This window comes from Aquarana catesbeiana, linkage group LG01 (genome assembly GCF_042186555.1).
Source record: "Aquarana catesbeiana isolate 2022-GZ linkage group LG01, ASM4218655v1, whole genome shotgun sequence".
In the NCBI taxonomy this organism is placed as follows: Eukaryota; Metazoa; Chordata; class Amphibia; order Anura; family Ranidae; genus Aquarana; species Aquarana catesbeiana.
This window is the reverse complement of record NC_133324.1, coordinates 85,932,557-85,959,308: the sequence shown is the minus strand read 5'-3', so window position 1 is coordinate 85,959,308 and position 26,752 is coordinate 85,932,557. Positions and strand designations below refer to the sequence as shown.

Here is a 26,752-nt window from a genome sequence, read left to right as displayed (position 1 = left end):
ATAAAAAATACCAACTTTGACATTAGAATCTTCTCATAAAATTTCACAGATATCAAGAAAATTAACAAAAAAAATGTACTGGCTAAAGTTAAGTTTTGTACAAGCGTAAACATTTTATCTATTATAAAAATATTTCTACTTTACATTTACATAAGATCTGTTTTTCTCTCTATTCATATTAGCAAAATAGAACATTTATATTGTATATGTGTAATTCTGACTTGTCATGTAATGCCTGTATTTTCCTTATAAAGGTACCCAGTTTACAATTCTAAAAATACAGAGATATCTCCGAGATAGTACAAACTCTTCATTCATGAAAACAACTCTCTTTTCTTTCACAAATTATATATACAGAACAGGTATTACATATCCTTCAAAAAAAGGTAAAAAATAACTTTCAAATACATTTGGGCTCAAAGTCAGGTGAGTTCAAGAGATCACATTTAAAGTGGAATTTCAGCCAAAGATTAGGGCAAGGTTGGAACCTTCACGATAGTTTAATTGCTATCTGTGTCCCGTTGGAGTGCTTTAACCTCACTTCATGTCCTTGTGACTATGGACAGGAACGAAAGACAATTCTCTTTTATCAGGGATACAGATAGAAAAAAAGGACCTGATAGAGGTTCTAACCCTTTACTAGTCTTTTATCTTTGCAAAACTAAATGTTTTGCCTGTGGTTCCCCTTTAAATGTTTTAAATTGTTAACAGTGATTTATACTTTGTTTTATAAAAGTAAAAAAAAAGTAAAATAGACACTTGTGCTTCCTTGTGACTAACGTAAACCTTCATAAGATGCCTGATTTCAGGTGTCAAAGCAATACAACAAGCTTCTGTCTAAAATGCATGATAATAGCAAATCAAAGTTAAAAGGGCATTCTACCCAAAATGTAGGTGAATCAACAAACAGCTTCTTACATTCGAACCTTGGCAATGAGATCACCAAACTGGTGTTTGCCTACCCAACTGGAACACTGAGAAGAACCATTCTATTGAGACTCTAGGTAATCCTTCCCAGGAAAAAAAATTACCAGTAATCTCCTTGATGATAGAGCCCTAGCTTTCCCAAATCTAAAATATTATGTGGACTGTCCCTTTTAATGGAGACAAGTGGAACAAGGGTATGTGAAAGCATTGTATTGATTTTACCTCTGTGTCCCATTATCTTCCAGTGCACTGATGAAAAATCCTAGAGTGACTTGTATGATCCATTGAGAGGTATGAATAGTATGTTTGTGGAATTCCATTTGAAATGAATACATTATACAGTACTATTATTGGATATCCCCTATCTAGTCTTTTGCTTATTCTAGGTATGTGCATCATATTCCAATTCACAAAGATAAAAAAAAAAAACAAAACATAAAAATGTTGTACTTTGGGTAGTTGATCTACCTTGTTTGGCCAGCATAGATAATACTGTACAGGTGTAGTAAGTAAAAAAAACATACTCTTCTCTTTTCTTGTGGGATTTATTTACTAAAGGAATCATTTATTGTTCACTTGCACGGTGAGCCTATTTTCCCTTCAATCATCCATTCCATGTCTTTTATTTTTACATTTTCATATAAAGAATAACTCTCTCTACAGATGACCACATGCCATTCAGATTTGCCTTGGGTTTGACATTAGCAATAACTAATTTGTGAAAGGCTATCAAAGCAATTCATTCAGTTTATATCTAATCAAATGTGGTCCTTGCTCTACGGAGCTTACAGGAAATTTTGTTTTGATTAACTGATCAAATCTAAGGTTTATGTAATTAGCATGTGCCTAGCTCTAATGTGCATTGCTTTAAATCAATGCATTATGGGATTTAAAGGTTGGGTTAACCTTTTCCCAGAAAATAGCCCACGCAGTCAAGAGGTTCCAGTAGATATTAAAAAACTGTGCAGCTTGTTTCCTAATTGTAGTCACCATTCAGGCCCCCTGGAAAGCTAGTTGTAAAACTCCCAGTTAGCAATCACCACATTCCGCTTTGTTAGTGCTGTTCCTGTAAAGCTCAGAGTGAGCGTTCAACAGTTTTCACGTCCTGGTAACAAGGTAGATCGTGGAGATTACTATCTAGGAGTTTTTCAGCCAGGTTTCCAGAGGGGAACCTGACAGAACAGGTATCCAACTGTCAGCCCTCAGGTGACCTCTGACCCTCAAGAATATAGCTCAGACACAGTAAGGCTGCTTTCACACTGGGGCAGGTGGGCGTTGACAGTAAAATGCCGCTAGTTTTAGTGGAGCTTTACTGTCATTTAAGTGGCGCTATTCGGCCGATAGCGGGGCACTTTTAACCCCCGTTAATGGCCGAATAAATGCCGCTAGTTTTAGTGGAGCTTTACTGTCACTTAAGTGGCGCTATTCGGCCGATAGCGGGGCACTTTTAACCCCCATTAATGGCCGAATAAAGGGTTAAATGCTCCCGTGTAGTGCCTCTGCCGAAGCCCTTTGCAGGCGCTTCGGCAGTGGTGCCCATTCATTTCAATGGGCAGGTGCAGTGGAGGAGCGGTGTATACACCGCTCCTTCACCGCCCCAAAGATGCTGCTTGAAGGACTTTTTCTAACGTCCTGCAAGCGCACCACCCCAGTGTGAAAGCACTCGGGGTTTCACGCTAGGGATGCAGGGTGAGGCATTTTTCAGGCGCGTTACAGGCGCTATTATTAGCCCAAAAGTGCCTGAAAAATGCCCCAGTGTGAATGGGGTCTAAGGGGGCTAAACAAAAGACCAGATATTCAAATTCCTGTAGTGTGATCATAATGATTCTCTTTAATGTCAAATTTAAATATAGTAACAAGGAAGAGGAAGAATGGCCAAAGACAGATCATTAAAAAGGATAGTTGAATCCTTGTAATTGGCCATCTAGGAATGTGTGGGTATGGCTATAGCGTTAGGCTGGGTTCACACCGATGTGAATTGGATGCGGGTTTCCCCACATTCAATTTGCATGACAGGTGACTGTGACCGGCTCTCAATGGACCTGGTTCACACATCTCCGGGGCGGCCGCGGAGCGCATTGCACAGGAGTCCTGTGCGTCTTTGGCTCCATTTCAGGTCCAAATTCAGGCAAAAATTCAGGCCTGATTCGTCCTTGAAATGGAGAACAGGGATTCACCGGACCCCTGCTGCGAGCTGCATTCCGAAGACAGTGTGAACCCAGTCTTAAACATTGACTTTTTCTCAAGGTGATCATGCACATTTCAATTAGATTGTATAAACTCCTTTAACTTGCTAGATATAATTTACTGGATATAGATCGAATGGATTGTTTGGGTAGACCCTTGCGCTACATAGTTGTTGACAAATCTGCATGACTTTGTAGACAGATTGTACAGTCACATTATGTGGATCCCTTAAAACTGACTGGATTCTGAAGGAAGCATGGGTTTGCCTGGCCAGAAATTAAATTTGCTCCTTTAGTAAACCACTATCCATACAACTACCATTAACTTTCTTTTGATTCATGACTTTAACATCCTCCATGTCTTTCTATAACCATCTGTGCTGTTTTTTTCCATTCTATCAGACAACGTCTTTTCCAGCATTATTATTACTTTTTAGATGCTAAACTCCCGCTTTACTTTCATTCTGTTACATTCAGTTCAGGATTCCTGCTCCTCCAGATCAGAGAACTTGTCCACAAGGCCTTCCCACCTTATCTTTGTGGGTTTGTTTTTTTGTGTAAATGTGTTCTACACATGAAGAATGATAATAGTGGTGCTTACACTAGGAAGACAGAGAATCTCTTTGAAATACATAAATAGCCTGTGGTTTAAACTGTTTTTAAAGTCAAAAGTCCTTTAACACTCTAGATGTCGCTAAACTCATCAGCCTCCAGAAGGTGGGATTTTTCAATACTAAATGCTTATATTTTCTGTCTGTTATGGCCTGATTTGTCTTGTAGAATCAATGCGTGTGGAAAATATAGTAATACAGTAGTGTGGTAAGCCAGAAACCCATGATGTCCAATCAGATGTTACCTTTCATCAGAACAATAGGTTTATTTGCCAAATACTAAAGACTGTTCAGGAGCATCCTGCGGGGCCCAGTTACAACCTTCATTCTCCTGCAGTAAACCAGAGGGTTAGCACAACTGGTCAAAGTTATGTACCTACCTGTTACATCATATAGGATAATATACTTGTAAGCATCTAGTGCCCAAGGGGGCCATGCTAGTACAAACAATGAAAAAGGGGTAACTTTTCTATGCTTATTGTAATGCTTATCAATGCCAATCAAAGGAATGGGAGCCAAAGCTGCACCCTGCCTAGGACCTCATTCTGCCCTAATGTGTCCTTGGAGCTTAGTAAGTAAAATGAAGCTGCGTTAATGTCAATCACACGATCACATGCAAGAAAAAAATCCTGTTTTTTTTAAATTCTCTTGAAAATGATTGGCCATTCAAAGTACACACAGCTTATTTATTAAGCTCAGTGACCATTCCCTTTTGTTAAGTAAACAGTCTATAATTCTTTTGTAAATGAGCCCCAATGACTTCTGATTATTTGCTATGAATTAATGTGCTGTCCACATTTATACAAATAAGCTTGCTGCTATTACTGAGCTCTCATATGAAAATGCTTGTTGTCTGCATCTTATGTTGATATAGAAATTTAAATACTTTGCTAGCAGCATGCCTGTCCTGGGCCAGTGACTCAAAAAGTAGACAGCCAGGCAACTATTATTTTTAGAGGGAGGTCAGAAATGGTACTCTGTGTATTGCTCTCAGTGCTGCTTCAAAGCTGGATTTGTCATCTGCCAGTAAATCATTCATTAACCCCCATTATGAATGGAGATATTGGGAATTTTAGGAGCAAAATAAGATGGCCAAAAAAATGACCTTACTGATATGTTATAAACACAAAAATCCATAGAGCGCTAAGCAACCTGAAGCCTACCTACGATCTACAATTCCCCAGGATGGCTTCCAAGTGCCCCCCACAACAGCTAGTGGGCAGAAGTTTGTCCAGAGCTGAAGCATGTTTCAGGAAATTGTGGGGGGATTGAATACTTTCTTTACCCTACAGTTGTTACACTTTCAAGTCACTCAGTAGTTTCTATAAGAATAAATCAAATGCATCATTGGCACTGTGTGTGCTATATTATAGAAAAAAGGTTATTCAGCTGTACAACTGACCACTATGGACAAGGAACTAAAAAGGAACCCGCCCCCCCAAAAGAAAAAAAATAATCTGTGTAAAAAAATTTTGAAGTATTATCTGAGTTATGGAGTGGAGAGACTTTTTTTTGAATAGGAAAGGCTAATGTAATTTCCAATATTCAAGAAGACTCTCAGCTACTTGGGTTCCCCATTCATAAAAATAAGAAAGCAACAAAACAAAATAAAAAAGGATTTACAAACAATGCAAGGTTTGTTTCCTGGTTAGCACAGAGATGGCAGGGCCACAATGGCAAAATGTTACATTGTATGTTTCACATTGTACAGACACAGGTATTATGACACCTGCTGATGTTGAATCTCTGATTGCTCCCCGGTGTTGCCACCGTCACGAGACCCGACGTTTGATGATAGAAAAGAATGGGAGGAATGTGATTCTGGTCATTTAATCAGGACACATTGTGCTGCCTACATCTTGGTCTCACTGTCTATAGGTTTCTCTGTTTCGTTCTCCTGGGAGATGAGCTGGTAGGGCTTCTTCATCTCGTTTTCTTCGATCACTGAGTTGGCCATCTCAGGATCCTTTCTCTTCAGCTCATGTCTAGACAGGTGTTCCACTATGCCGGCACCGAGAGAGTCACCAAGCACATTTGTGGTGGTTCTGAGACGATCCCTGAAAAAACAACAAAGGGTCAATAGAGACTCTTGTCCAAGAAAATTCCAAGATAATGGTATTTTACTAGTCTGTGTATTATACACTTTAAAGTTCATCTTACATTTTCAAAATAATTAGATGTGTTCTACTATCTATTGTCTCTGAGCAAAATATACAAATATTCTGAAATAGAGATTAATGCTATTTTTTATGACTATCATCATTTAAAGAAATGTTTATATTTTGCTTTCTTGCAATAACTAATAAAGGAGTGGAAGAAAACACATACAATTTCTCCTAAGGCTTCACTTATTCTATACAAGAAAATACACTGCTATGAAATTGAAAGGTGACGATCTACTAACAGTAGCCCAATGGTTTACAGTGATAGAACTACATTATATAAGTTATGGAAATTAACATTTTTGGAATCTATGACAATACTGCATCAAGTTTCACCATCTAAAAAATCTATTATTTTTACACTTGAAGGCCAGAAGAAGCCTTGGTATTTACTACTATAAGCACTGCTGTGCTGCAGCAAAGGTTAGGATACCTTGTGCTAACAACATGCTGGAGAGCCAGACCTAGCTCTCACACACAACGCACAGGTCTGGGTCTCCAGTGTGACATGGTCCCTGCATAGTGATCCAATCACAGGTACTGCTAATGATTGTTCATTGCTCAATGTCGCCTACACTCATGATTAGGTTATATATCTATCATGTATACTAGCTATGCTAGATGGTGTTCAGGCATTGTCCCATGAATCTCAAATCCATTTCCAGCTTTTCACTCCCTGTTTTTCTTCTCTTAGTCTAGACTTCTAGTCATGGCCTTAGTAGATCATGCTTTTGTTACGAGTTAATATTCATAAGTAAAGCTTTATGAAAAAGAATATTTTGCAACCAATTGGGCTAGAAAGGACATATAATACCAGAGATGGTAACCTGTAACCACAGATTCCTAAGTACGTAGTATGTCTGGTGATTCAGAGAAGTAACAGTTCAAAGTGAGCCCTTGGTAGTAGTAAAAATACTAAATGAATTGTGCATGGTAGATAGCTCCAGTGCATAACCTGTCAGCCTATACTTTTGTTTTCAATGTCCTAAAATATTTCTGTCCTCAAATACTTACAAGAACCAGTCAACAGCAATGATCAGCGTAATGTCCTCTGTAGGCAGTCCTACTGATGTCAGCACAATGACCATGGTCACCAGTCCAGCTTGTGGGATTCCTGCAGCTCCAATACTGGCTGCTGTAGCAGTGATACTGCAATTGCAGAAAAATATATATAGTTTACCTATATTTAAAGACCAACTATACTATGCTTAGTATGCAGCATATATCGTTCTAAGTTTCATTAAATTCAGAACATACAGCAAAGGAGGACAATGCAAAAAGTAAACATGGTCAACACTCATGGGCACATCACAATACTCCAGAAGGTTGCAACTACTGTTATACAGTAAATGCAACATACGTATGTCCTACATTGTTTTATTGCTATATTCAAGGTATGTAAACTCATTAAAATGGTTTACTTGCTTTTACTTAAAATCACATCAGGTATTACACTAATATAATAGAGTACTTTTACATCATTCCATGAAAACTGGGTGCACTTTCCTTCTGTTCTCATGCTCTATTTGAAAGTGTTACATAGTTATGTAGCACCCTCCTTATGAGATTAACCACCTCCATACAGGGAACTTTCACCAAAATAAGGAAAGGGATGGTTGGCACTCAGGGTGACATCCAAAATAGTATTACTTTATTAAATACATGTACAGAGCTTTAAAAGTCAGACATTAGTCCTTAGTCATGGAACTTTTACCGCCTTCCTGCCCAGGCCATTTTTTAGCTTTCAGCGCTGTCACATTTTGAATGACAATTGCACGGTCATGCAACACTGTACCCAAATGAAAGTTTAATCAATTTCTTCACACAAATAGAGCTTTCTTTTGGTGGTATTCAATCACTGTGGGAATTTTTATTTTTTACAAAAAAAAAAAAAAAAGACAGAAAATTTTGAAAAAAAAAGAGTTTTTCTTAGTTTCTGTCAGTAAATTTTGTAAATAAGTAGTTTTCCTCCTTCACTGATGGGCGGTGATGAGGCAGCACAGATGGGCACTGATGAGGAAGCACTTATGGGCATGGATGAGGTGGCACTTATGGGCACTGATGAGGCGGCGCTTATAGGCACTGATTAGGTGGCACTGATGAGGAGGCACTATTATGCCTCACTGATGGGCACTGATAGGTGGCACTGATATGAGGCACTGATGAGCACTGATAGGCGGCACTGAAGTTGTTGCACAGAATGTGGTTTGGGAGTGCATATGTTCAGAGCCTCTGAGAGCAGCGTTTTTGTCCAGGAGGAGAAGTTCCCAGCAGGGAGGGCTGCCTGCCTCCCTGGTTGTCCTGCTGAAGGTCCAGCCTGCTCATCAGGATTCCAGCCATGCTGAGAGGACCTGCTCAGCCACAAACCCATTTCAAGGACTAAAGAGGGGTGTCAATGAAAACATGCCTTCGGAGTTCACAGGGGAAGCCTGCCTGATACCAGAGAGTAACATTCCAAGCTAGAAGGACACTGAGAGTACTGACCCAAAGGAGGAAATAATTTCAGTGACTGATGTTTTTTTAACATCCCTTCTGCACAAAGTACAAGGTTTGCCTGGCCTGGGTCATTGGTATCGGTGCCTCAGTGCTGTCCACTTATTGTCCCACTGCTTAAGGGACTGTTTAGCAGAGCTACTACAAGGAAGCGCATGCTCATTGTTCCTATTAGTAATGTGGAGTATCCAGCAGCTCCATGAACCCTATCCAAGTTATTACTGCAATAAACTTTAACCACTTCAATACCGGACACTTTTACCCACTTCCTGCCCAGGCCAATTTTCAGCTTTCAGAGCTGTCACACTTTGAATGACAAAGTCATGCAGCACTGTACCCATGTAAAATGTTTATAATTTTTTTTCCACACAAACAGAGCTTACTTTCTTTCTTTCTTTTTTTTTTTGCAAAACAATTGAAAAAAGACAGAAAATTTTGAAAAAAAACAATTTTTTTCTTTGTTTCTGTTATAAAATGTAGCAAATAAATAGTCTTTCTTCATAAATTTAGGCCAAAATGTATATCTAATAGAATGCATGCTAATAGTCTGCTAGCCTTGTTTTCCTGCAGTATGTTCATTAGGCCCAGGGTCAGCTAGGTTGCAGAAAGCTGTTCCACAAGCCCAACATCATAGCTTCCATGAACCTGTATCCATGACATAAACCACCGATACTAGATGCGCTGTAGGCCAGATGAACATAAAAGAGATGTGATGATAGGTGATATTTTTTGTTTTTGAGGAAGACAATTCTGTATATCACATTACCTGATTGTGATAATCTGTCCAAAGTTTAGGTCATAATTGTTCACCTGGGCGATAAAAATTGCTGCCAGGGCTTCATAGAGTGCTGTGCCATCCATATTGATTGTCGCTCCCACTGGCAGTACAAAGCGTGTCACCCTCTTATCTACCTTGTTGTTCTCCTCCAAGCACTTAAATGTGACTGGTAAAGTGGCAGAGCTGTAAATATAATACACTATGAATAAAATCTGCAAGACATCCAATTCTTATGCAGCAAATGTATACTGACGACAGAACCCTCACCTCGATGAGGTGCCCAGAGCTGTAATTAGGGCTTGTATCAGGCCTCCTATAAACACCCAGGGGTTTTTGCGAGTCACCAAAAAGTACAGCAAGGGCAATACAAAGATAGCATGGATAAGCAGACCAATGATGACCGTGATAGTGTACATGCCAAGCTGTCCTCCAACCACACCCATATCTTCCATCTCTGCAATCTTCCCAGCAATTAGGAAAAGGATTCCAATTGGAGCATACCTATGGATCAGACAATCTATTATTAGTGCTGAGAAAAAAAGGTTGCAATATTGTAAAAACATTCTGTTAATAAGATGAGCTGATATCATTACAAGAACCAGTCCTTTACCTATGCAGTAACAGGTTTCTTCATGGGATGGACCATAACCAGCTGGCATTTATCTTCCCCTCTCTTTCCAATTTACAGACCTCTCCAAGATTCCTGTTTATGTATTTAACACATGGATGTACATGTGCTTAGGAAAGGTGATTGGGAGCTCAGATACAGAGCCCTGCTTTGTGGGGAGGCAGAGGGAGGGTTCCCTCATACCCCAAAGTACTAGATATTTCTAGTGCAGTATGGCAAAAGGTTGGGATGGTGGGGGAGCAGGGTGCTTATCAGGCTTTCTAACACACTACTTGTCTGTTAGATAGGGTGATTAGAATCCTTTAATAGTTGCACAGACAAACAGTATGTGTAGTTAAGCCACTGGCATAATATTTTAATGGGGGCCCCCATTTTTGCTCATCACATGTAGACTCTACTTCATGGCTTGTTTCTGCCCTCTCAGTGCAAGGTTATGGGTTTGGTCTGACCCAATAAAAAAAAAGAAAACCCTTCAAAAGGCTAACTGTTCCTAAAGCCGTTTCAGCAGGCACCGGGTGAATTTCCATTAATCTATGGCTTGACAGAAGTTGATCTAACGATTGACTTCTCTCGAACGGGACTGTTGGAAAAATGTTCTTGATCAGCTAGCTGCAGCCGCTGATCAGTGTATTCTGATCGCGGAGGAGTCCCACTGTCATAATGCAGGATTCCTCTATCCACCTTACATGTGTGCTGGTGTGGCTAGGGGACACAGACTGCAATAATACTGACAGAGACACTAACCCTGTCTCTCAACAACATTCCCTGATACAATTTATGATCAAATGTTCCTGGACACCTAACCAGAACACCTCTATGAGCTTGTTGGTGATTCCACTCCAAAACTGTGTCTATAACAGCCTCCACTATTACAATAAAGGTTTTTACAAGATTTTGGGGATTGTCTCTGGGAATTTGTGCTCATTCGGCCACTCAGCCAATCTGGCATTCCAACTCATCCTAAAACTGTTGAGTAAAGTTGAGGTCAGATCTCTGTGCAGGCTAATCGAGTTCTTCCATACTAAACTCATCAAACCAGGTCCTTATGGAGCGTGGCTTTGCGCACAGGAGTGCAGTCATGCTGGGACAGAAAAGGATCTTCCTCAAATTCCACAATGTTGGCAGTGCACAATCACCCTAAATGTCTTTGTATGCTGTAGCATTAACTGTACCCTTCACTGGATACAACTGTGAATATAATTAGGGCCACATGGGTAGGGATGATTGTCAGATGTCACAAATGTTTGGCCATATAGTGTATGCAGACGCCCACCAGGGAGATCATTTACAAATTTGAATGTGAAAAAAATAATGAAATACGATGTTGGTATAGCAAATGCTGACACTCACCACATTATAACAGCCACTAATCTCATAATAGCCTCATTGAGGCAGTCAAAGAAATCTTTTAGGGGTTTTCCTTGTTCTTTCATGTTTCCAATCACCAGCCCGAAACACATAGAAAAGACCACAAGTCCCAGTGCATTCACCCCATTCACTGATCCTGGCACAGGGATCATTTCCTCTCGAAACTTGGTCAGAGTCTCCATGGCATCTGATACATTATTCATAACTGAAGCTAGTAATGTTTCATTCTCTGGAACTGGAATCTTGAAGAGCTTCTTCTCATAATGTGTTTTGAACTAAATACAAAAAAAAAATTACAAATGGTCAGTGTCATTCTTCCTAAAACGTGTTAAACTGCGCTAATTGGTAAAAAATAAATAAAAAGCTGCTAGCACAGCATTAGATATCCATGGCTATAGTGTCAACAAAAATCAAACAAGTGTGGTGCTAATTATAGAGTACCTAGCGAATGAACCCTCAAATAATCATAAGCTCAGAACAGTTGGCCAGATCAAGAACACTCTCCAGGAGGTAGGTGTATGTGTGTCAAGGTCAACAATCAAGAGAAGACTTCACCAGAGTGAATACAGAGGGTTCACCACAAGATGTAAACCATTGGTGAGCCTCAAAAACAGGAAGGCCAGATTAGAGTTTGCCAAACAACATCTAAAAAAGCCTTCACAGTTCTGGAACAACATCCTATGGACAGATGAGACCAAGATCAACTTGTACCTCATCAGTGAAGCATGGTGGTGGTAGTGTCATGGCGTGGGCATGTATGGCTGCCAATGGAACTGGTTCTCTTGTATTTATTGATGATGTGACTGCTGACAAAAGCAGCAGGATGAATCCTGAAGTGTTTTGGGCAATATTATCTGCTCATATTCAGCAAAATGCTTCAGAACTCATTGGACAGCGCTTCACAGTGCAGATGGACAATGACCCGAAGCATACTGCGAAAGCAACCAAAGAGTTTTTTTAAGGGAAAGAAGTGGAATGTTATGCAATGGCCAAGTCAATCACCTGACCTGAATCCGATTGAGCATACATTTCACTTGCTGAAGACAAAACTGAAGGGAAGATTCCCCAAGAACAAGCAGGAACTGAAGACAGTTGCAGTAGAGGCCTGGCAGAGCATCACCAGGGATGAAACCCAGCGTCTAGTGATGTCTATGCGTTCCAGACTTCCGGCTGTAATTAACTGCAAAGGATTTGCAACCAAGTATTAAAAAGTGAAAGTTTGATGGATGATGTTAATCTGTCCCATTACTTTTGGTCCCTTAAAAAGTGGGAGGCACATATACAAACTGTTGTAATTCCTACACCGTTCACCTGATTTGGATGTAATATCAAATTAAAGCTGAAAGTCTGCAGTTAAAGCACATCTTGTTCGTTTCATTTCAAATCTATTGTGGTGGTGTATAGAGCCAAAAAGATTAGAATTGTGTCGATGTCCCAATATTTATGGACCTGACTGTAATGCTTGAAAATATCAGACAGACTGCGGCAGTATATCAGGGGCACTTCCTCTTCCATCCACAATAATGTGTATCACCTAAAGTATAAATTAGGCAAGCAACTCTGTAAAAACAATGTAGTCTCGAGTCGGGATATTAAGTGGACCGCTTCCTTGTCCCCCGTGAGCCCCTGATGATGTCAGTTGTGACAAAACAGGAGTGCCCAATGAAATGAGTTGTGATAAAATGCATATGGCAGAGCCAGATGCTTGTGACATCACCATGCACCATGGCCAAAGAGTTTTGTACTGGAGGTGGGTGAAATCTGATGGTAAACTGAGAGACTAGTTTCCCATCATACCTGCTTTACTTTTGATTGGCAGCGCACAGCAGTGGTCAGACACATAGCTGGCTATTCAGGCCAATAGTGCCTTTCAAATTCACTATCTGCGCATGCTGTCATTCAAATGTAAAAAACGGACCTGATAGAGAACTATTTTCTCATTTCTCCATTAGGCTCTGCCCACCCACTGACAAGTCACATCCTAAATATGAGCAATGCTATGACCAATGCTAAATCAGCCAGGGCAAACCATACTGTGCAGGAAGCAGTCACATTCAAGACAGTTTCCCAGCACAGGCGTGGTCTGCTCTGAGTACCTCTGTACGCCAACTTCAAACTGGTCTTAATTACCACCAGTTTCCTAATCTGAGAACTGGCAGTGGCAGTAGTTAGAACTACCTGAATTTGTAATGTTACCAACACAGGAGCAAATGCTTCCCTGCATTAGGTGCAGGTAGTTCTTAAGGGAGTAGGGCTGTTTTGCATTTTCCTGAAAGTTTCTATAATACTACAATATGAATCTAGACCGAGCTGGAAGTAACAGGCCACCTCTACGTGACACTTTGGAATCAATAATCGCTCACCTAAACTTGTGGTCAATGCAACAAATCTGGATACAGTTCTGATTGACCAGATTCCCTTTGCTCACCCCTACAAGGACTGACTATCCAAATATTTTTGACTGTACTATAACTTACCTGTTTAAAGCAGGATTCCACCATGTTCGGAGGGAACATATTTCTATAAGAAAAGTGATAAAGGTTTGGTAAGTATTAATAAATATTAAATATAGTATAATTTTCATAGTAATCATTGGACTTATCCAATCAAACATATCCAATGAGATGCAGAGCTACACTTGACAGATATTGCACAATCCTGAGATCTCCAACTACCTTCTCATATAGAACCAAACAAGTGATCAGTGCCGAACATAGTAAAAGATCTATTCTTTATTACATATCATTTGATTATTGATATTATTGGTACAGTGCCTTGAAAAAGTATTCACACCCCTTGTAATTTTCCACATTTTGTCATGTTACAACCAAAAACATAAATGTATTTTATTGAGATTTTATGTGATAGACCAACACCAAGTGGCACATAATTGTGAAGTGGAAGGAAAATGATAAATGGTTTTCAATTTTTTTTACATATAAATATCTGAAAAGTGTGGCCTATTTGGATAAAACGGCTGTCATCCCACTGCCTGTTCATCCACTGTAGAATGCGTATCTGTAATTCCCGGATCCAATACATGTATAGGAGCATATTCATCCTATCTCCTCCTCTCTTATTGAGTAGAAACCTCTTATGAGCTTGAAAGCTTAAACCCATAGTGTACTTCTGACGATTATTACGGAAATGCTTGTAGACATTGGATTGTTTGATAAATTTAGGATTAGCATCCTCTCAAATGTGTTCCCAAATTCTTTCCTTTAAGGATCTGTAGTAAAACCTACACGGTGAATGTCATATCTTGAACATATCACTAAATAAACTACATAATTTGTATTACAATTAAAATACCGTTTGTAATATAATGTTTCCTTGTTGTCAGTGATGTGATATCCTGACCGTTTATATATTTGCAACAGTTACATTTTTGTCTCCCATACCTATGGGTGCCTTTCATATCCAACCAACCATGTGCGTCTCTCATTTTTTAGCATTGCAATATCCTAACAAAAGCTTGGAGACAACATATTCTCCAGTGTGTGAGCTCTTTAACCCATATATCTGAATTCCTTTGATAAGACTTTGTATTAAATAGAATCAGTATACAGTACAGTAATATTCTTTTTTTTTTAATTATGTGTTGACACCTCTTTATATTGCTCACTGCAGGATGTAGTAAAAACATGTACAGTACCTTTTGCATCTCTTATTATCTCTGCTTGCTTTTTCATTGGAGGCTAGGTTTATTGGCAACCATTTTGTATATCCTCTATCTTTAAACAGTAGACCTGCTTTCAATTAGACACGTAGACTCCTCAGAACAATTTTCTTTCACATAAACTAGTTCACCTACAAGTAAAGATCTGATGGAATGTCTAGGATGGCAACTTTGAGCTTAAAGGTATTTCCTGCTGTTGCCTTTCTTTAGAAGCTGGTTGCAATATTCTCTCTTTCCACATCACCCTCTATTGTAGAAGCCAAAAAAAAAATCAATGCGTTGCTCATCCCAGTTTGTGGTAAACAGAAGATTATCCTGGTTGTTGTTGACTTGCCTACAGAGCCCCGCTGTTTAGATTCAATACTGTATACAATAGTATTTCCAATAATCCACCTCCCCCCATGCTCATGTGTCAGTTTAATTAAAGTGGAAGTAAACCCATCAATTAAACAGTTTAAAAAAAAAGTTACATTCCTGGCGTGTGTCGGGAATGTAACTGTCATGTTGGTTGTGCTCTCAAACTGTCAAACCATCCATTGGCTGGTGTCATAACTGATCACATGTGCAGCACCACCAGATTAAACAGAGGCCAAGATGGCAGCTTCCTTGGCTGAATACGATTGGAGGGTTAACTTCCTTGACAAATGTTTTGATCTGTTCCTGACAATCACAGCAGCAAAGACAGAAAGGAGACCGCAAGAGGAACTTAAAGGGGGCTTGCATTGCTGAGTTCTCTGTCTGTACATGCCTGGCTGTCCCACCAACTCTCTTGCTTCACTGAGAATCTAGCAGAACATCTGACTTTCATGACCTGCTTACTTCTTGCAGGTTAGTAAGTCGGGAGCATTGAAGCCCAAGGGTTAGTATAAAAGCCAGCCAACTAGCTGTGGGTTAAACTCAGTAGGTCTTCATAGTTCTGCAGCACACATCAAATGCCCTAATCCGGGGGTCCCCAACCCCCGGGCCGCGGACCTGTGCTGGGCTGCGACCTGCTGGCAGCGTGGCCGCGAAGGCTGCACTGTCAGAGGTGCACACGCATGTAGTTCCAAAACATCTGGGGTGCCAAGGTTTGCCATCACTGCTATAGGTAATGTAAGAGACTGGGACCATGTTTCAGAAGATGGTCATAGGCAGGAGACACATTACATGAGACTGCTAGGGATCACTGCTAATGTAAGCCTTTTTTCAGATCAGTGCTTCCAAGCTTGCTCTCCTTACAGCCCCCTTAAAAATGATGTGGACACTTGATATTTTTCTCTGCAAGATTCAATATAAATGATCATCAAATAAAAAAACATAAAAATGAAAAAGAGATGGACAGCACAGAAAAAAAGTAAAATACTGTGAAAGAAAGAAAGTAAACCATTTGCGTACTGGAAGCCAGTCTACAGAATATGTTTTATGGCACCAGAACATAGGATAGCACCTGCAAGGGTCCAGAGGGCCACACAGTAATTGCCAAAGGGCAGCAGGTCCATTTCTGATTAGAAGCAGCAGAGTACTGTCACAAACATGACAGTGCCTAGGTACCTTCTGCTCCTCCTGCTTTACAGGAGCCTATCAGGAGTTTTGCATCATGAGAAGCCCATCACAACTGCTATAGCCTTTGATCTCTGATTATTGGACAAACTTTGCATCAAACAAATATCACACTAATGACTTCACTCTTAAAAACATTTTTCGAGGCAAACAGCTGTACAGTACATGCCAACAGAACCCCACCTGGAGTCCACCCCTTTGACACGTTCACCCCAATGAGCTTAGGCATGCCCTGCAATGGGGAGATTGGTCAGAGCTTAAGGAGCTACGGGTTTTATCTTGACCTTCTGGATTTATGTTCATTTTCTAACTATTGGATTAGTTTGATGGTGCCCAAGTCATTGGAAACTTTACTGAAGACTTCCCATATGCAATGACTATACAACATATGACATATGACAACAACCCACATGGCTTGGCCTTGTTTACTCTCTCTCTATTAGAGTATTGGTAACTGTAAGCGCAAACACACAAGTCCATACATAACAGGAGATATAAAGGGCTGAGCAACTTAGTCCATAGGGGACAGGCTGGAAGTTCAAGGGTTAAGTGGTAACCAGTAATGTAATGGTTAAAGTAGGCTGGTAGGCTAGGCGGCTGCTGTCCTCAGAGAGCTGGCTCTGTGCCTATTGAAGGAGCAGTGGCTCTGAGCGTGTAGCCTTCTCTCAACCTCCCTGCAAGCCCTCCTCCCTGGACGATCCCTCCCCTGGATACCGAACCCGGAAGCGGATGGACGACCTGTGACGTCATGCACGCTCCACGTGCGCTCCACGCCGGCCCCTAGTCTCTTCCTGATGGCCACAGAAGGAGCTCCTGGCTGGTAATCCACCTTCTGCAGCCCAGCATCCCTGCAGCGTCACCACCACAGGATTAGAAGGAACACCGAGGACCACATACCTATACAGATGAGCCTTTTATATGTTTTTATCTTGTAAGTGTGTTTTTACCTGGTGTCATTAAGCATCATTTGTCAATACTACACTCAGGTAGCGCTTCCTTCTCTACCCCTCACTCTCTCTCTATTGCAAAAGGGATTTTTCTGCCTTAGCCCCCACCACCAAATTATATTCACACCCACAGTATAAGGAGCCCTCTTTTGTGATATGGGAAGACGGACCCTCTGTTACTGTACTGCAGTTGGAAAGTAGGGTCAATTCTTTTAAAACCCCTGTTACATCTCCTTACATCTAATCTGGCATTCCCTGAAATATCCTTGCGTTTCCACAACTGGGTGTTCAGTCCATGGTGAGTTACTTGCCTAAAGGAATACCAGGAATGTGTTTTGGATCATAACACTGGGACTGATCATATGATAACAATAAATGCACAACCTCACACTAAACCAGGGGTTGGCAACCTCAGCCCTCCAGCTGTTTTGAAACTACAAGTCCCATGAGACATTGCAAGACCCTGACAATCACAAGCATGACTCCTAGAGGCAGAGGCATAATGGGATTTGTAGTTTCATCACAGCTGGAGGGCAGAGGTTTCCTTCCCCTGCACTAAATGCTCATTTTGAAAGATTTCAGCAGCTGCGCTTGAATGGTCAAGAGTACTTGAGCATCTGTCATAAAGTTTACTAAAAATGATGTAATGCATAAAAATGAATTTTCACTTCCATTGTCCGCATACCTGATTAAATCCAGAAAGGCATCAGCGGCTGTGACTGGCTCAATCTTCCCCTCCCGGTGCATCTTCTCCTTGCTGCCCTTACCAGGGTGGATAATGATGACAATGACGATTCCGATGAACACAGCAATCACTGTGGTTGTCATATAATAGACTACGGCTCTTAAGCCCATCTTCCCTGAAGCTTTACTGTCCAGTGCTGCCATACCTAAAAGAAAAAGTACCAGCTGTCATTTTTTTAATTGCAAGCGGAAATGGGCAGAAAGATTAGTACAGCTATTAGTGTGCTAGTTCCCTGGCTGTCACATTGATAGTAACATTTCAATGTTTTCTGAGTTACTGACCCGAAATAGGAATAAAGATAAGGAATCCTGTCTGTGACTCAAAGGTATGAAAGCCATACATAGACAGGAAACTAGCATTTTCAAAAGGAGGCCAGCAATGGCGCTGCACATACTTATCTCATGAACTGGTGAACTTTAAAATGGAAAATTGCTTCAAATACCATAAATTTGCTTTCCTAGCGCCGATCCATGGCAGCAAGCTACCATAGGTATGCTGCCATGTTGGTGCCAGGAAAGAGTATTTACAGCCAAAACCTTTTTTTTCTTAGTTGTGGATTAGAAAGGGTTAGAACTCATCAAGTTTTTTTTTTTGTTTTGGTATCCAGAGGACTATTAAAGAGATTTCCCCTCACTTCCTGTCCTTCTGTTCTTTAGTAAAGTAGGGAAGGCTGCAGCCCCATGCCCCTGTTGTGGATTTTCCCCACGTTCTGTCTGCTAAAACCATGAATAGGACAGGATGTGAGGGGAACTCCTCACCATCAACATAGACATTAAACGGCTTTTCTTAGTAAAGTAGGGAAAGTTTACAGTCCCTTAAAGATTTTTATTTCTGTGTCCCAGGTGCAGATTTTCTTCACTTTCTCACTGGTGAAACCATTGTTAATAGTACAAAAAGTGAGGGTAAATCTCTCTAACGGAGTACAAGACAAAAGTAAAAAACACATAGCAGCTCTAATCCTCTCCTTATCTATCCAAAACTAAAAAAAAAAAGTTTTTGGTTTGAAATACACTCTTATGTCGCGTACACACGATCGGAGCATGTCGGTAAAAGTTCCTATCCGAAAATGCGATCGTCTGTAGCAATTCCGACGCACAAAATTCCTACACATGCTCGGAAACAATTCGACGCATGCTCAGAAGCATTGAACTTCATTTTCTTGGCTCGTCGTAGTGTTGTACTTCACCGCGTTCTTGACGGTCAAAAGTTCAGCGAACTTTTGTGTGACCGTGTGTATGCAAGGCAAGCTTGAGCGGAATCCCGTCGGAAAAGCCATCATATCTTTTTCCGACCAAAATCCCGATCGCGTGTACGCGGTATAAAGTTCAACTGAATTTTTTATCCAAATCCACTAAATACATTTCAAATGCATCATAACAAATGGTGTACAGTCCTACAGTTTATTTTCTTTAGAGACCAGCCACAGCCTGAGTAGAAAAGCCTGCCCTCTGCCAGCATGGTGCAGAAAAGGACCCTTGTTCTCTGTGTGGAATCAGTGGTCTCTCTGCAAAGGTCCAACACGCCCTCTGCTGAGTCAGACCTATGGCTCTGCAATCAGTAAAGCTCATGCTCCCCACTGTTTGGAGATCCCTAACTCTGATCTCTGTAACCCTGGTTTTAAAAAAAACATTGTGGAAGTTACTAATAGCAATAGAGTGGCTTAGATCTCAGTACTTAAAGGAGGGCTGCTTGTAACCATATTAGCTTATCTCACAAACCAGGCATCTGTCTGTGCCCGCCCTGCTTTAACCACATTCGGAATTCAGGGTGGACTGTTAGGACTGAGTTCACCTGCTGGTGGCACTGTGCTGCTCCGGGCTGATTGCTGCAGTTCCAGTGTTCACCAGCAGGTGTAACCCAGAAGCCAGCAGGCTTTAACCACTTCAGCCCCGGAAGGTTTTACCTTCTTAATGACCAGACCAATTTTTGCAATATGGCACTGCGTCGCTTTAACTGACAATTGCGCGGTCATGCGACGTTGTACCCAAACAAAATTTATGCCCTTTTTTCCCCACAAATAGAGATTTCTTTTGATCACCTCTGCAGTTTTTATTTTTTGTACTATAAACAAAAAAAGACAGACAATTTAGAAAAAAAACTATATTTTCTCCTTTCTGCTATAATACATATCCCAAAATTTTAAAACAAACAATTTATTCATCAGTTAAGGCCAATATGTATTCTGCTACATATTTTTGGTAAAAAAAAAAATCACATTAAGCGTATATTTATTGGTTTGCGCAAAAGGTATACAAAATAGGGGATAGATTTATGGACTTTTTTTTTTTTTTTGATGGTAATGGCGGCGATCTGCGATTTTTAGGGGGACTGTGACATTGGGGGGCCAGTGACATTATTACATTGATTAGTGCTATAAAAATGCACTGATCAATGTATAAATTACACTGGCAGGGAAGGGGTTAACACTAGGGGGCGACCAAGGGGTTAACTGTGTTCCCTGGGTGTGTTCTAACTGTATGGGGGATGGGCTTACTGGAACACCCCAGAGATCGCTGTTCCCGATCACTGGGAATAGCAGATCTCCATGATGTCCCCCCCAACAGAACGGGGATCCGCCTTATTTACATAGGCAGGTACCCATTCTGCCTCTGTGTACAGCGTTAGCTGGTTGCTGGCGGACATCGAGTCCACAGGACCCGCGGGCGCATGCGCCTGCAGTTTAACATGCATCAGTTTGCGCAGGAGAGCCGACTTGATGCGGTATATATACTGTGGCTGGTCGACAAGTGGTTAATGATTAGCCACGCCTGTGTTCATCTGCCAGGTGGCTATTTAAGGCTGCACCTCCCTATCCCCAGTGCATCACTATTCTGATTGCCTCCTTGCTGCCAGTTTGTTCCTATGAGCCTGATCTATCCTGCACCCTACCCTGCTGCCTTGCTCCTGCCCTCTGCTCTTGTACTCAGTCATGATTCCCCCCTACCTTTCATCCCTGTATTCCCTGTTACCCTTGTCCCTTATATTGTAAATATTTGTAGAAAGTCAGTTCTTAGGTTCATTAGTTATTTTGGTCATTGTACTGGGGAATGTTTATTTTATTTTTATACTACTTTAAAGTGGTTGTAAACTCTGTACTACCACTTTTACCTACAGGTAAGCCTACAAATAAGGCTTACCTGTAGGCACCGGGAATATTTCCTAAACTTGCACCGTTTAGGAGATATCCACTATATCCGCATATGCCAACGTCATTGGCACATGCGTACTGAAGAAACGGCTCACTCGTGCCGTTTCTTCAGTAACTGTGCCGTGACCGGCGGCTCCCGCACACATGCATGAGAGTGACGTCATCGCAGCTTCAACCAATTACAGAGCTGGAGCCTGTGAAATCAGAAATAACTCTGGGAGACATTTCACCGGTCACTTCGGTGTATGTGGACCACTACAACAGCTTCAATCTAAGGTAAGTATTTCATAATGAGCTAGTAAGTGATGCATACTAGCTCATTATGCCTTTGTCTTGCAGGTTGTTTTTTTGTTTTTTTTTGAGAGTTTACAACGACTTTAAGCCTGTTATGTTGTACCATGCCGAGAAGGAGTGTACACAGGCATATGCGTATGGCTGTTAGTGTTTGCGTTATAGGGGGGCCCCATAAACATTGTTCTCTGAAAACATTTTTTTTTTGGAAATTGCTTCAGAGTAATGTCTCCAGTCTGGAAGCAAACTGTGCCTAGCAAAGGTCTTCTTTATTACACGAGAACCCTTAACTGTGGAATTTTTCAACTATTATAAAGTGAAAAGCGCTCTGTTCAAGCTCTCTTCTCTCGCTCTTTGTTCGGAGCTGATTTAGAGTGAAACTGGATTTTTCTTTTGCATCCCATGCCATCCACAGAAGAGCTTGTTATGTCTTTCTATCGGCTCAGTGTGACTATTTTACACTCACTTAAGAAAAAAAAAAAAGAGCTGGGCTGAGAGAAAAAGAGGGGATTGAGGGATATTTTTCTTGTTTGCAAGATCTGTTTATTCCTCACGTCATTCCTTTTACCCTTTGAGTGAGTGCGTGTGAGTTACAGAGGGACAAAATCCCCTGGACTCCTCTTGGAGTTGCTGTGGCAACAAGAGAGGAATCCTTGTTTGTGGTGCCCATTGGTGCTGCAAGTTTCCCAGGGCCCGTCAGAGGCGAGAACGGGAGGAAGAGGCCCACAGAGAATGGTGATGAATACACTATGAGGGATGTGGGAGAGAGAGCTTGCCCTGGGATTAAAGGAGAACATACATATCATCAAAACAAAGGACGCTTTTGCTTGGGGCCTGTGAAAGAGAAAGCTGCACAAAGGCCCCCGTGACACGGGAAAGATACAGAACTAACTTTATCGCTCCTCCATCAAGTGTCCATGTCAGGTCCCTTTCAGAACCCACACTGATTACTACCCAGCTTAACGCAATGCATCTGGTACAAATAGTACTGGGCAGTCATAGCCAATTCACAACTGTACCCACTGTCGTAATATATACACTGCCTTTATTAGGTACAGTCTATGCAACATGCCTGAGGTGTAAATTAAAAGGGGTGCCCCAAAATTGCTAAAATTTCTGTCAAATTTTATCATCTCCCAGGGAAATCAAGAAGCCTCCGTCCCACTACGGATCTGCTTGTTATGCATTCAGAAGACTTCTTCTAGTGATCTCACTGTAAGGACAATCTAATATACATAGATCAGCCATTACATTATGACCACCCACCATAACCTGTCGAGGCATGGACTCCACTAGATCTACAAGGTATGCTGTGGTGTCTGGCACTAAGCCATCAGTAGCAGACCCTTTAGGTCATGTAAGTCCAGTAAGTTGCAGGGCCCGTGCCACGTTTTTTTATTTATTTTTATCACACTGTTTTGTCACCTATCACTTTTGTGTGTGTTTTATCACGGGGAAAGGGTGTGAGTCCTCGGGCTTACCCTAACGTCTAGGGCAGCCATTTTCAACCAGGGTTCCTCCAGAGGTTGCTAGGGGTTCCTTGAGCTGTGACTGATGAACCACCTTTTTGATGGTGCCTACAGAGTTCAAGGTTCAGCATCACTTAGCAAAGCCAGCAGCATGACACCAAATATCTTTTTAGCTGTCTTTAAGAGTGGCATTCTGAGCACCACTATAAGTGGGACATTCTTCATATTGGCCACCAGTATAAGGGGCATTGTTCCTAATGACACCTGATAAATTGGTTTTAGTAAGGGTTCCTCGAGACCAGAAAATTATTTCTGGGGTTCCTCTAGGGTTAAAAGGTTGAGTAAGACTGGTCTAGGGGGAGGATGTGTGGCCATCCGGTTCCTTCCTCCTCTGCCTCTGGGGGGGTCTCTCTTCAGGAGAGCTCCCCTGACTTAGTATTCGAGGGTGGCTTCATCTGTCTTAGAAGAACAGGGTCTGCCAGGCCTTTTGGCTAGGCAGACCATGTAAACCTATTTCCCCGTCAGGATTCTTGCGCCCCGGGGGTGAGGATAGAGGTTCTACTCCTTCGGGGGGTGGACTAAAGCACACCCTTAAGTGCACTTTGTAGTGTTTGTTTCACATGCATGTTTTTTTGTTCACTTACAGGTTTTTTCATTCTAGGTTTTGCACCACCGCGGTCTAAACAAAAATAGTCCTGTAAGTTGCAAGGTGGACTTGTTTTTCCAGCACATCCCACAGATGCTCAATTGGATTGAGATCTGGAGAATTTAGAGGCCAAATCAGCAACTCAAACTTGTTGTTGTGTCCCTCAAACCAACTGAATTCATCAGACCGAGCCACCTTCTTCCATTACTAAATGGTCCAGTGCTGATGCTTAATGCCTATTGTAGGCACTTTTGGCTGTGGATACGGGTCAGCATGGCTACCCTGACTGGTCTGTGGCTATGCAGGTCCTTATGCAACAAACTAGGATGCAACGGGTGTTCTGACAGCTTTTTATCAGAACCAACATTAACTTTTTTAGCAGTTTGAGCTACAGTAGCTCTTCTATTGGATTGGACTACATAGGTCAGCCTTCGCTCCCCAAGTGCATAAATGAGCCTTGGCTGCCCATGACCTCCCACAAGAGCTGTTTTGGAGATCCTCTGACCCAGTAGTTTAACCATTACAATTTTTCCCTTGCCAAAGTCACTCAAATCTTTATGATTATGATTGCCCATTTTTTCTGCTTTCGACACATTGACTTCAGGGATAAAATGCTGCCTAATATATCCCACCCACTTTCAAATGCCATTTTAATTTGATAATCAATGTTATTCAATGTTTTTCACTTTACCTGTCAGTAGTCATAATGTTATGACTGATCGGTGTATATAAGCTCTTATAGGTTCTATTTAAAGTCTCATTTCATGTTTTGGTAACTATTCAGCTATATAGCTACATTCAGGAGACTATTTACAAAAAAATTACTGGATCAATGAGCATTTGCACAGCCGTCATGAATATTCACTGTATTGTGTATATATGTTATATAAAATCAAAGAAATTCCCAGCTCAGGCTGGTCGGTAAGTTGAGCTGGGAATTTCTTTGGTTTTGTTTTGCATGAGTTGCCATTCCCTGTGCTCCTTGCTACAAAGGCTAGTTATAGGTAAAGGCAATGGCCATTTGTTTGTACTATTATATGTTATATAATTTCCTATGATCGTCAGCGCCATCTAGTGGCCATCATGCAGTATTTTCCTGAAATACCTCAATCAGAAAAATGCTGCAGTATGGCCACTAAATGGACATGAGGATCATGGGAAATAAACATATTGCACCCAATGCAGTGATTATTTGTGATATTAACTGTGGGAATACTTAAGGAAATCCCACAGCAATTTTTTTTTATAAATAGACTCCTGAATGTTTAGTTTTTCCAATTTATTTCATATTTTGTCCTTTGTAAATGTTGTTATTCTATAGAATGTCTTTCTTTTTACCATTGTGCAGAAATTTTCATTGCTAGTAGGGGGTAAAGACAAGTGAAGTGATTTTGTCAAAATTGATTCAGCAGAATTTAGCCAAGATAAAATTAACAAATTTTAGTTGAATGATAGTTTAGTTTTATTTATTCTAGTGTTCTTTGCACTTGAAAGCCTAAGGAGCCTATTAAAGTTATTTATGGCAGCAAAATAGGTTCAGTATAGTTGAGAGGAGCTACAGTAACCCTCAGAGCCGTTTAAAGTCCACTGCACCCTAAGACCACCTTAATTTCCCTTAATTTCTCTTTTCCTATTGATTTCAATGTATTTCAGCAAAACTGCCCAAATTTCCTAATTTGCTCTAAAATTTCATAGGCAATGAAAATTCTCAATTTTGCTTTAATGGGAAGTCTCTGTTATTTATTTTAAATGCAGGCAGGGATTCCATAAATTTATTTTGGTTTGAAAACTGGCTTTTTGTTTTCTTGGTTTTTAAACCAAACAGTCACACTAAACTCTCTCCTAATTCCCCCCCTTGGCAAGGTACCCCCCCAACCCACGTTGAGGGCACGTAGCCTGGTATGATTCAGGGAAGGTGCGGAGTCCAGGTTCAAGACTTATTTAACCAGATCTGGACCGCCCACCACATATATACTGCGGCAGGGCAGCCCAGGTGCACAAAATCACGTACAGGTACTGTACGTGATTTTGTGCGCGAGATCCAGGGGGCGTGCACATGCTTTCGGTGCGCCGTTTCCGCTGTGCGATGACCACTGGGACCAGATGATCGTTCGCAAGAAAGAAAGAAGTGTAAAAGAGAGAGCTTGTGTTTCAGCTAAGCTAAAACATGGATCTCTCTTTTCCTTAAGTGCATCCGTCCCCCATACAGTCACAAATCACTCCCTGGGAGCACACCTAAGCCCTTGACACCTAACAACTTTCCTGCCAGTGTCATTTATACAGTGCTTTTTTTTTTTTTTTTTAGCACTTATCACTGTATTGATGTCACTGGTCCCCAACAGTGTCAATTAGTGTAAGATTTGTCCACCACAATGTCGCAGTCCAGCTACAAATCGCTGATTGCTGCCATTACTAGTAAAAACAATAAAAAAACAAGAAAAGTCCATAAATCTATTTCATAGTTTGTAGGCGCTATAACTTTTGCGCAAACCAATCAATATACGCTTATTGGGATTTTTTTACCAAAAATATGTAGCAGAATACATATTGGCCTAAATTGATGAAGAAATTTGATTTTTTTTTAAATTTAATTGGGAATGTTTTATAGCAGAAAGTAAAAAAAATATATTTTTTTTTTTTTCAAAATTGACGACCTTTTTTTGTTTATAGCGCAAAAAATAAAAACCGCAGAGGTGATCAAATACCACCAAAAGAAAGCTCTATTTGTGGGAAAAAAAGGACATCGATTTTATTTGGGTACAGTGTCGCAATTGTCAGTTAAAGCGACGCAGTGCCTTATTGCAAAAAATGGCATGATCATTAAGGGGGTAAAACTTCTGGAGCTGAAGTGGTTAAATCACATTTACCATTTTGTTAACAGTTGTATTTCACACAAAGAAGGAGAGTAGGAAAGAAAGTTGCTTTCTGTATTTTTTTTAAATATGAAAGTGTTCGTTCATTTTCTAATGCCCCGTACACACGGTCGGATTGTCCGATCGGAGCGTGTTGTCGGAAATTCCGACTGTGTGTGGGCTCCATCGGACATTTTCCATCGGATTTTCCGACACACAAAGTTGGAGAGCAGGAGATAAAATTTTCCGACAACAAAATCCGTTGTCGGAAATTCCGATCGTG

General features: G+C 41.0%; 1 protein-coding gene across 1 annotated transcript in view; it reads right to left on the bottom strand.

Moving 5' to 3' along the window:
- Window positions 1-1,239: 1,239 nt before the first annotated feature.
- Window positions 1,240-26,752, bottom strand: part of SLC1A3 (solute carrier family 1 member 3) — a 121,058-nt gene continuing 95,545 nt past the window's right edge. Inside the window, exons 4-10 of the mRNA XM_073621283.1 lie at window positions 18,004-18,208; window positions 13,631-13,673; window positions 11,136-11,428; window positions 9,425-9,658; window positions 9,146-9,340; window positions 6,901-7,035; window positions 1,240-5,781 (exon numbers count right to left, since the gene is read on the bottom strand). Coding sequence (XP_073477384.1) covers window positions 5,577-5,781; window positions 6,901-7,035; window positions 9,146-9,340; window positions 9,425-9,658; window positions 11,136-11,428; window positions 13,631-13,673; window positions 18,004-18,208 — 1,310 coding nt within the window. The 3' untranslated portion in view covers window positions 1,240-5,576. The remainder of the gene's footprint in view (window positions 5,782-6,900; window positions 7,036-9,145; window positions 9,341-9,424; window positions 9,659-11,135; window positions 11,429-13,630; window positions 13,674-18,003; window positions 18,209-26,752) is intronic.